The sequence below is a fragment of the Diabrotica virgifera genome, chromosome 5 (genome assembly GCF_917563875.1).
Source record: "Diabrotica virgifera virgifera chromosome 5, PGI_DIABVI_V3a".
Lineage (NCBI taxonomy): Eukaryota > Metazoa > Arthropoda > Insecta > Coleoptera > Chrysomelidae > Diabrotica > Diabrotica virgifera.
The window spans coordinates 147,101,614-147,114,206 of NC_065447.1; the positions used below are offsets into that span (position 1 = coordinate 147,101,614).

The 12,593-nt window shown below is 32.9% G+C and overlaps 1 protein-coding gene across 1 annotated transcript in view; it reads right to left on the bottom strand.

The window, feature by feature from the left end:
* Positions 1-894: 894 nt before the first annotated feature.
* The window catches only part of LOC114336692 (MOB kinase activator-like 2), a 392,967-nt gene continuing 381,268 nt past the window's right edge, over positions 895-12,593 (bottom strand). Inside the window, exon 7 of the mRNA XM_050650430.1 lies at positions 895-1,151. Within this exon, the coding sequence (XP_050506387.1) occupies positions 958-1,151 (194 nt within the window). The 3' untranslated portion in view covers positions 895-957. The remainder of the gene's footprint in view (positions 1,152-12,593) is intronic.

Below are 12,593 nucleotides of genomic sequence, written 5' to 3' on the forward strand. Positions count from 1 at the left end.
CATCATAAGCAACAATTAATTTACATTTTCTTAACGAATTACATTATTTCAAGCATTCAAACAGATTTTTTCCCTAATTTTTATGATAAGAGGTAGTTTTTAGAGGTTGAATCAAATTAAAAACGTGTATATGTATCAGGTTTTTATATTTAAATAGTAAATATTTTTTCTATTTAAGATTGAAAATAAAATGATGTCATAATCTCAGCCATTTTTTAAAAAAACTGTATAAGGGGTAGTTTTTAAGGGTGGTTACATATAAAAATATCGAACTATTAGTTACATTGTAAAAAAAATAACAAAAATTTAACATGTTTAAACATATTGATATCTATAACTGCTTCCATTTTATAATTTTTATTTTTTCATAAGTTTCATTCTTAAGGGTGGCTTTTGGTGGTTACATAATTAAAAAATTAAGTGCCAGATTTCTTGTACTTGAAGGAAAGAAATTCTCGTATTACGATCCAAAATAAAAAAATTTCATCTTTCTTGACCATATTTTTGAAATAATTTTTGTATGAGGGGTTATTTTTAAGGGTGGGTGAGCTGTAAAATATCAAAATGTTAAAGTTACGATTTAAAACAGTCAACATTTAACATATTTGAACATAATTATAGCCCATTACCGCTTTAATTCATTAGTTTTCAATTTATTGGAGTAAGGGGTAGTTTTCACCCCTTAAAAATAAAAAGTAAATTTGTGACCAAGTCAGGTTTGAAGTGGAGGGTAAAATGAACTTAATTCCAAATTTTCAAGAAGATCTATGAAGGCAATTAGAATTGCGAGGATTGGATCCATTTTAAGCTTGAATGATTGTACTATAGGATTTAACAAGTATTATGATAATATAGTATAAGTATTATGATTTATAAATTTAAAAATAAAAGACATTTCTTAACAATAATATACCAAAATAATTTATTCATACAAAACAGTTATATTGAATTACAAATTTAATAATAGTGTTTTTTCTCGCAACACGGCAATAAATATAAAACTCCAAACACGATTTCTGTTGTAGCCAGCATGCTCGTCAGAGAATTTAAGATAGTTTCTAATTTTAGAACAGGACTTTGTATGAAAAATGAATACATCAGTGCTGCAACAGTAACCATCGTAAAGAATACGGCGATTGCAGTGACCAATCCTATAACAAAAAAATTTGATTATTATTTCCTATAGGTACAAAAAGGTGTACCTACTATCATGTTAGTGCAGTCACTGAAGGTGGATACGAGCTATTACCTCCGATTTCGGTGACCCTTCATTGATATTCATGAAAATTGGTGAGTGGATAGAGGATACCTCAGGAAAGAAAGTGACATGGTACCAACCTGTGCTTTCATCCTGGGGATGGATGTCACCCTTTCTCGGAGATGAAAACTACTTTATTAAAAGTATAAGGAGTATAGGTATTCGATTTTTTATAAGCTTTAATGTTGATAATGATATCTTTTTTAAAGAACTTTTAGTTTTTAAAGTTATTTATGAAAAACTGCTGTAAACATGCATTTTTTTCAAGAAAAATTAAAATCTCTGATCTTCAATAATTCAAAAAATATTGTAGTCCAAGCTGTGGGTGAAAAATAGGTCGATTTTAGAATATAATTCAGGAATTTTTGAAACCTATCAGGTGTTGTAAAGGACGATGGCAAGAATAACCTACTAAAATGTAACCAAAAATTTTGATTTGGAAAATATCACCAGGGACATTTTTTTCCAATCCTGGAAAAACTAATACATATATGTATATTTTTTTAAAAAATTTAAACGTAGAATGAAAGATTACATCATTTCCGAGGGTAGAAAGTCCCTTAGAATAAACGAAAAGTTTCTTTTGAACAAGATATTTGAAATTAAAAATCACACTCAATTTTCTCTTCTTTTTCACCCCTGTAACTTATGGTAGGGGAGCAAAGTATGCTAAATGTGCAGTAACTCGAGCGTTACGTTGACCTATTGGGTTGTGAAGAGTAGGTCCTAAAACCAAAAAAAGTTAAGTAAAGTTTTCCATTTTAGTGGGAACTTTCCATTTTTAATTTAATTTTCCATTTCCAACAATTGTTTTTTTAGATTATAGCGCCATCTACCCATAATTCGAAAAAATGTCTCGAATAAAAGTTACTTATTTTTACGTAAGGAATCCAAATCTGCAATAAAAAATGGGGGCTCCCATTTAGGATTTTAAAGTAACCCCCTTCCACCTCCGTGAGGGGGGGGGGGTGTTTGGTGCCATTGGATAGATGTTTCAAAAATATTGAATAAGTGTATTTTCAGTTTTTCGATCTGATGTTCATTTCGCGAAATATCGCGGGATTCGTGCTTAAAATTTTAAATTTAACCCCTACCCCTCTCCGGGGAAGCCGTGTTTAGTATTATTCGATAGGTTTTTGAAAAATATTGAGCACGTATTTTTTAGTTTTTCGATCTGTCATTCATTTCGCGAAATATTCGCTTTATTCTTGTGAAACTTAAGGACCCATTTCCTTACGCTCAAATCGTCAGATTTTTTAAATAATATACTGGGTCTATTGAATAAAAAGAAGTATTTGCTTTTACTTATAAATATTTAAGTATTAACTTAATAGTAACGGAATAAAGTCATTTCCTTAATGCTTTGTTCAATTACTATTAAGTCAATACTTAAATACGAGGAAGTAAAAGCAAATACTTATTTTTATTCAATAGACCCATTGTTTTAAATGTACTTAACTTGCTTTATCTTAATCTGACTATTTCGAGTTTTTCTAACGATAGATTTTATTTTCGGCCTCCCCTTAACGAACTCCCCTGCATTAAGAGCCAATATATATGGTAGAGGTACATTTTCAGGGTACAAGTTTTCTCCCCATGTAATAATCTGACGCACTCGAATTACTGCAAATATCCCCGCTTGGGCTCCCCTACCATTATTAGAATAAACATTATAGAAGTTTTAGGGACTTTCGACCCTCGGTAATAATGTAATTTTTCATTCTGCGTTTAAATTTTTCAAAAATACATATTAGTTTTCTCAGGATTCGAAAAAAAAAATGAATGCATTAGCATCGGAGCAGAAAGTTTGTGCCTATTCCCTTAACAATCATATTTAAAATACAGTGCACATAATTCTTAAAATAAAATAAAAATCTTGATATGGTACATATTTATTGTGTAGGTAATACATATTATAAGCGGTACAACGCGTCGTTTTATTACTAATATTCTTAGGACTAAGAAGTATTTTCAATTCAAATTACATCTTAAAATTTCTGTTTTAAATTGAAATCCAAGACACACCAGTAGCGATAAATAGTTATTTTCCTAACTAGTGCGGAAAGTGATACTTTCACGCACGAGACTGCCGTTGGCCCGAACGACGCGATAGGGGAGTTCGGGCAAGCAGTCGAGTGCGGGGAAGACACTTTCCGCATGAGTTAGGAACAATATTTTTTCTAGAGCAGTACGTTTGGAAAAAAGCCACAAAAAATAAAGTCATATCAATTTTTATTTAGGAGTGAAAATACACAAATTAATTCTTTGACAAGGTTGTCAAAACCAAACTTTCAATATAATGGGTTACCACGACGACGATATTGGTTTCCATGACGACGATTTAAAACCATTGTAATTGTCTACTGATTTGACTTTTAAATATTATGTCAAAATAATTTTATTTCATCGAATTATTGCGTTAATTTCTTTAAAACATGAACACAATGAGATACATTTGAAATAAATTAGTAAATAATATCTAAATATTAGTTGATTGCATGTATTATAGTATATTATAATGCCATATTAGAAGGTATTCTACTTTCTCGCACGCCGTGCGGGAAAATTTACTTTTACGCACGCCGTGCGGGAAAGTGCAACTTTCGGAAACGAAATTCGTGCTAGAAAGTGGCTGTTTAGGCACGGCCGTAGAAAAATAACTATTTTCTACAACCGTGTTAAAAATGCAATTTTTAGCACTCCATAGGAGCGTTAAAAATGCTACTTTAAAGCACTAGTGCTTTAAAATTTTTAAGGCACTGCAGTTAAAAGTGAATTGTCAAATTGTGAAACGTCAAAATATTTATATTTCATTTATTAACATTAATATTAATAGTACAACTTGCGCAATTTGAAAAAAGGTGGTTTAAAAGGTTCTTTAAAATTTAATTTAAACTGTATTATTGCATTTTTAACACGTTTGTAGAACAAAATTATTAAAATTTGTTAGAATATACAACAATAAAAGTAGATATTATTCTATAGTTGTTAATTTACGTATTGACAGTATAGGCAGGTTTGATGTAATGTCAAGAAAAATATAAAAATGGAATGTCAGTCAAATTCAAGTAAAAGTTTTTGTAGATATTGTCCTGTAATTGAGAATGAATAAATTATAATTGTTGATATATTAGACGTTTGTAGAAAAAATATTGTATGATATACGTGTTAAAAAGTACATTTTTAAGGCACTCATGTGAATTGCAGAATTCGCTTCGCTCATTCTGCAAACTTTCACATGCGTGCCTTAAAATTGTACTTTTAACACATATCATAAATAACTACAAATTAGTCGAACACGTTAAAAATGGGACATGTTTGATGTCTCGTATTTCATAAACCAGTGGTCCGATTTGAGTGATTCTTTTAGTATGTTATAGCCTTATTATTTAAGAATATCGTTGTAATAATATTGTTGCTAGACAGGTAAATACCATTTTATAGCGGGTGTACCAATCATACTGTGTTTTTTTCTTAAAGTTTGGAACACCCTGTGGAATATTCTAGCATATGTAAAATATTAGAATTAATACTCGATTCTAGACTTAGGATTGCTTAACATTTTCCTTTTCGATTCATTTACTTATGTGCGATAATAAAAAAGTTATGTGCGTTAACAGCTATCCATGTTTTTCATCAATAAATCCTCATAGTAGGGGAGGAAAGTATACTAAATTTGCAGTTACTCGAGCGTTATGGGAACTTATTGGATTGTGAAGAGTATGTGCTAAAATCAGAAAAAGGTTAAGTTAAGTTTTCCATAAAGTGGGGGACTTTTCATTTTTTAATTTAATTTTCCATTTGAAACAATAATTTTTCTCCGATTATAGCGCTATCTATCCATAATTCGAAAAAATATGTCGAATAAAAGTTGCTTATTTTTACGTAAAGAATCCAAATCTGCAATAAAAATTGGGGGCTCCTATTTAAGATTTTAAATTAAATCCCCCACCCCACCTCCGTGGGGGCTCGTGACACCCCACGGAGAGGGGTGGGGGTTAATTAAAAATTATAAATACGAACCCTGCGATATTTTGAGAAATGAAAATCAGATCGTAAAACTGCAAAATATACCTATTCAATATTTTTCAAAAATCTACCGAATGGCACCAAACACAAACCCCCCACCGAGGTGGGGTGGGGGGTTACATGAAAATATTAAATAGGAGCCCCCAATTTTTATTGCAGATTTGGATCCTTGACGTAAAAATAAGCAACTTTTATTCGCAACATTTTTTCCTATTATGGATAAATAGCGCTAAAATCGGAAAAAAACGATTGGTGGAAATGGAAAATTAAATTGAAAAATGGAGAGTCCCACACTTTATGGAAAACTTAACTTAACTTTTTTTGGTTGTAGCACCCACTCTTCACAATCACTCCAGGTCACAAGAACGCTCGAGTAATTGCAAATTTAGCATACTTTTCTCCTCTACTATGAGGATGTATTGATAAAAAACATGGCTAGATGTTAAAGCACATAACTTTTTTATTTTCCAACATAAGCAAATGAATCAAAAAAGAAAATGTTAAGAAAGCATAATTCTACAATCGAGTTTTAATTTTAATATTTTATATATGCTGGAATATTTCACAGGGTGTTCCGAACTTTAAGAAAAAAAACACAGTATGCTTGTTACACCCGGTATAAAATGACATTTACCAGTCTAGCAACAATATTATTACACCGATATTCTTAAATAATAAGGCTATAACATACTAAAAGAATCACTCAAATCGGACCACTGGTTTATGAAATACGAGACATCAAACATGTCCCATTTTTAACGTGTTCGGCTAGTTTTGCCGGTGTGTGTATTATAGTCATCCGACATAAATAAAGACAACTAAGCGCACTCCAAAAAAGTTTTAAGATTAAAAATTAATCAAAAATACTTTATAAAGGGTATATTAATTTATACTAAAAAAGACCCTTTCGGGCTACATCACAGAATGCTTTTGGAATAACAATTCTAATGTATCATAAGTGCTGCTTAAACATGTTTTGAGCAACCAAAAATATCCGGGGAAAATCCTAGTATAAATGGTGTAAATAATACACTGAGCAGACAAATTTCGAAGTTCCTAAACCTGTTGTCCGATTTCAGTGATCTTTTTAGTATGTTACAGCCTTATCCTTTAAGAATATCGATATAATAGGTAATAGTGTTGCTAGATAATAATAGTAAATGCTATTGCAGGGTGTAAAAATCATACTGTGTTTTTTCCTTAAAGTTCGGAACACCCTGTAGAATATTCTAACATATATAAAATATTGAAATTAAAACTCAATTGTAGCCTTAGGCTTTCTTAACAATTTGTTTTTTTATTCATTCGCTTACGTTAGATAATAAACTTTTTTATTATCCAACGTAAACAAATGAATAAAAAAATGTTAAGAAAGCCTAAGGCTACCATCGAGTTTTAGTTTCAATACTTTATTTATGCTGGAATATTCCACAGGGTATTCCAAACTTTGAGGAAAAAAGCACAGTATGATTTACCTGCCTGGCAATAATATTATTAGGTACATAGATATTCTTAAAGAAAAAGGCTATAACATACTAAAAAATCACTTAAATTGGACAACAGGTTTAGGAAATACGAGACATTAAAAATGTCCCATTTTTAAGGTGGTGCATTAATTTTGCTGCTTAGTGTAATATAAAGTATTAAAAAGTTACATTTTTGTATAAAATATTTTGATTTTGGAACTTTTCCTTAATTTTACATCACGGCAATTGGTAACGTCTCGTCAAGTATAATAGTAATAATATCGTATGACATTTTTGCCGGGGAGATCCTTTCGGACAGGTTCCGGCGCCATTTACATCTTTAATCCTGTTTCAAGTAACTAGTGTCGATGTATACACTAGCCCAGGGGGACCGACGGCTTAACGTACTTTCCTAGGCACGGTGAATATCATTTTTAGAAATGAAAAATGAATGATCTGTGCTGGGGCTCGAACCCAGGCGCTCTGGCTTATGAGAGCAGTTGTCATGCCGTTGCGCTACGGCTGTTCACTCTCGTCAAGTAAAATACCTGCACGGTACCAAAAAACAAATTCAGAAAATATGGAAAAACCGAACGTCAACAACAGTGAGCATCCAAATCTCAAATACAAAGTGAATCTGGTCGTTCTGTAGAACCTCCATACAGTGTGAGTTGCTGATCCTGAGAATAAAAAATATTGCTATTTCTTATGTAAAATCAAGGAAAAGTTCAAACACCACAATAATATTTTATACAAAAATGTAACTTTATAATAACTTTATACCATTTAAAATGTTTTCATGGCTCAAAACATGTAAGTATACCTACCTACGTGTAAGCAGCACTTATGATGGCATTGTTTTTCCGAAAACGTTTTGTGTTGTAGCCGGAAAGGGTCTTTAAGAATATAAATATTAAAAGCTTTTTGATTAATAGTGTTACACTTCTTGTAAATATCTTTATTGAACTCGAACAGAAATTACAATACTTTAACAAACTGATAACTGCAAACTTCAAAATCTGAATTACAACCGAATCTGAACTATAAAATGTCAAACACATATATTTATATAGATTTCTGACACCAGACATTTCTGGATTATTCCATGACATCCAGAACATTCTCGTACGTTAATACTTCTTCTTTCGCGTCGAGGGAATCTTTCTATGTAGGATCAATCTACGGAACTGTCATAGCACTGCTCTCTCCTTTATAGTTATTCGCCTCGAATAACTGGTCTATCAGGGTCTGGTTGAAGCCAACAGGGTGGATCAGTTCTATGATATGGGGCTAATCTCTCAATATGAACTACCTTGGGTTTACTTCTAGCTGAAAACTGAATGGGGTAGACTAGATCATTTATTTTCTTTAAGACGGTGTACGGGCGTTTCCAGTTTCGTTGAAGTTTCCGGCAAAGTCCTTTCTTGCGTGTGGGATTGTATAACCATACTGGGTCACCTCTTTCGAAAGTTGTCCCAGTAGCTTGCACATCGAACCTGGACTTGGCTTTATCACTTTGAAGCTTCAAACTTTTACTAGCAAATTCGTGGACTTTTTCCAGTTTTTTTCTTAAGTTTTTTAGGTACGTCAGAGATGAAGGTTCTTCTTCGCAGGTAGGCAATTTTCCGAAAATAAGACGTTGACGAAGCTTCATTTCTCTTCCGGTGATCATCATTAATGGAGAATAACCGGTTGCTTCATGTTCAGGACTTCTGTAGGCTAACTGGAATAGAGGAATTAGGGTATCATAATCTTTTTGATTATCAGCAACAAACATTGAGAGGTATTGACAAATAGTTCTCTTATGTCTTTCGATCATTCCGTCTGATTGTGGGTGGAGAGGCGTAGTTCGAGTTTTCTTAATACCCAAGATTTTCATTAATTCTTGCCATAATTCTGATTCAAAATTTCGTCCCTGATCAGAATGCAACTCTAAAGGAACTCCATGTCTTGATACGACGTGTGTTATGAATGCTTCTGCTACAGTCGTCGCTCCTTGATTAGGAAGGGGTACAATTTCAGGCCATTTTGAAAAATAATCCATTGCAACCATTAAGTACTTGTTACCTCTCTATGTCGTTGGAAGTGGACCGAGAATAACAACTTCAAGTCGTTCAAAAGGCTCTCCGGAAAGATATTGTGCCATTTTACCACGACTTCTTGTTCTAGGGCCTTTTCTACCGTTACATAAATCGCATTTCTTACACCAATCTTCTACATCTCGGCGACAATTTATCCAATAAAATCTGTCTCGAACTCTGGCAGTGTCCTTTTTACTCCAAAATGTCCTCCAGACAGGCTGCTATGAAGTTCTTGCAACACACTTTTAGTGTGTGATCTTGGCAGTACCACTTGTGGAACTATACGTACTCCATCGGGACTTTTCCACTTCCGATATAGCAAACCATTCGAAAGATGCAAGGATTCCCATTGAGCCCAGTATGCCTTTATAGTTCGACTGTATTTAGATATTTCCTGCCAAAGTGGTCTTACTCCATTTTTAAGCCTGTATTTTATATAACATTTACATCTCGTATAACTCTTTCTGTTATCGTATCTGTCTTTTAACTCTTCTTAAGGTTTTCCAGAGAAGTCTGGTCATTATCTTCTTGCTGTTCAACTGTCGTCATCTACACACTTACTTCTTCGGTTACATTCTCTTTTTGTGCTATCTGACATTGGCTTTGAACTTGTAATTCATTTAATGCATTTTGGAATTCTTGTAATTATTTATTTAACATATTTTTATCTTTCATGAGTTTCTGGTATTGGTTTTCATTGGACTGTGTAGTCATAACATTGGTTCGAATTACCTTACACTCTTCTTGCAATATTGACATCTGTTCTCTTAACCTTTCTATTTCATTTTTACTAATCGCTAATTGCTCCTTGAAATGAGTAACTTCAGATTCTAGTGTACTTTCTTCCGTTCTATCGTCAGCTGTAGGAAATCTGTTTCTTAGTGACCATCTATCATCATTTCTAGTGGAACTTTGTGACAGGCTTCTGGATGTCGAACTAGGCGACCTCCTAATCTCATTATTTGATTCTTCTTTCGTCGCCTGGAATTTATTTCTGCAATTATTTTGCAAATGTCCCATTCTTCCACAAATAAAACATCTTCTGTTCTGATTTTGAGATTGTTGTTGCATATTTTGCAGTAAGCTTAATATCTGGGACAAAACTAGTTGTTCGTTATCTGTGGTAGTGACTTGCTTATTTTATGTAAATCTTATTTCTTTTAATTGTGGAAGAGACCTGGAAATACTTTTCGCCGCTTCAAACTCCTGAGCTGAGATTAGTACTTTATTTAGTGTGTTGTGGTGTTGTAATCTAAGAGACTGTTGCATTTCGATATCATATAGTCCATCTATAAATGCATGTATACCGATTTGTTCCAGAAAATCTCTAGGTGCCTGAGGGTACGCCAAATGCAATAGTCTTTTAATATCGGCCTCAAATTCTTGCAGGCTTTCGTTGTGTTTTTGATATCGACTTTCAGTTGACTTTGGAAAACCTGTTTTAGATGTTGCTGCCCATATCTTGTCTCTAAAGCTTGTACGAGAGAGGTATAACTGGGTGTACCCTGGGGAAGAAATTGCAAAACAGTCGCTGCTTCTCCTCGAAGCGACACCACCAAGGAAGCTGCCATTTCGTTTTCGCTGCATAAGTTTCCCACGCTGTTTGGCCATCGAACGTGGGTGGTTTTAAAATTTTGCTACTTCTAATTGTATCAGAGACTGTAGAAGACGATGAAGCTGTTTGCTCTGGTTCTACATGAGTAATGGAAACAATATTAGACAAAGAAGCATGGGTATTAATCTTTTTTTCTAATTCAACTATTTGTCTTTCTAAATTAAATTTCAAATTGTTTTGTTGTTGTTTTATTTTATTTTCTAAATCGTCTTGTTGCTGTACTAGTCTATGCTCTAAATAATTTTGTTGTCGTCTATTTTGTTTGTTAAATTAGTTTTTATTTTGTTTTGTTGTTCTACTAGTTTATTTTCTAAATGGTTTTGTTGTTGGTCTATTTTACTGTCTAAGTAGTTTTGTTGTTGCTCTATTTTGTTGTCTAAATAATTTTGTTGTTGTTCTATTTTATTATCTAAAGAGTTTTGTTTTTCTTCTAATATATCTATTTTATTAGTAATTCGACTTACCTCTAACTGAAAATGTTCGTGAATTTGGGACAAACTATTTATAATTGCTACCTCTGCTTGTCTACGCCTCTCTTCCTTCTGTTCCTCTTCTTGTCTACGCATCTCTTCGACTTCTTGCCTACGCTTTTCCTTCACCTCCTTACGCTGCTCCTTTTCCTCTTTCTCTTCTTGTCTACGCTTTTTTCATCTTCTTTCATTTTTTGCCTACGTTTCTCTTCATTTTGTTTCTCTTCTTGCCTACGTTTCTCTTCGTGTGTGTGTGTGTGTGTGTGTGTGTGTGTGTGTGTGTGTGTGTGTGTGTGTGTGTGTGTGTGTGTGTGTGTGTGTGTGTGTGTGTGTGTGTGTGTGTGTGTGTGTTTGTGTTTGTGTGTGTGTGTGTGTGAAAAAAATGGCTTGGATGCGAGTCCGTTAGCCACAGATTTTTATTTTATTTTTACCTCAATTTATTAGTTTTGTTATATTTATACGTATTTCACTTAAATGATTATTTTGTTTCTTTCAAGTAGTTTATGAGTAATTCAAATTTTTCCATTTTATGACAACTTAGTAGATATTCTATACTAATTGGAAAATGAACTTGTGTTTGTCGTAAATTGTAATATAATTGATTTATATATCTCTCGTTAATTTTGCATTCCAAGAAAATATGGTTTAAATCTCTAATCGAAACATTATCACAAAAACATACTGATGAATTAATTATTCCTAATTTGTGCAGATGTGCCTCATATTTCCCGTGTCGAGTTTTTAATCTGACGATAGTAGAAATATCTTGCTTTGGCAGGTTATATTTAAATATGTATTCAGGTGGCGGAGGAAGTTCTTGATGTAAAGAAAAATATAAATTTTTTGACATGCTTGTAATATTTTTCCATTCTTTTTTCCATATTTTATTTATTCTAACTTTGACGTCATTTATTGCATCTGTCGATAAGATGTGAGTTAGTATCTCACCTTTTTTTATTGTATCTTTGGCCAACTCATCCACTTTCTCATTACCCAGTATACCGGCATGCCCTTTTGCCCATATAAATACTACTTCCACTTTAGACAAATTATTTTTTATATTACATAAAATTTTTGATTTGTATGAGCTAAAATCAGTATTTTCAATTGCATATATTGCAGATCTGGAGTCTGTTATTATCACAGCTGTTTCAATATTATTCTCTTTGATCCATTCTAGAGCTTTTTCGTTTCTCTTCATTTTCTTTCATTTTTAAAAACCATGCTGGAGGTCCGGATGTATCCATTTCCTTAGTAAATTCTGTAGATCTCGTATTAACCATTCAAAAGTAATTAAATACTTCTTCCAACCCACCGCTGTCGCCAAGGTTACACTTCTTGTAAATATCTTTATTGAACTCGAACAGAAATTACAATACTTTAGCAAACTGATAACTGCAAACTTCAAAATCTGAATTACAACCATTACAACCGAAACTGAACTATAAAATGTCAAACACATGACTTTTATATATATTTCTGGCGTTCTAGACGTCACCAGACATTTCTGGGTTATTCCATGACATCCTTCTTCTTCTTCTTCTTCCTTTATTGGGTTATATCCCTCGGGATAATTCGCCCAGCTTACACCAGGGAATATATATGCTAAAGCATATATAATATTTCCAAATATATATGCTAAAGCCTCAATTTTTTTTTTTAAATATAAGTAGA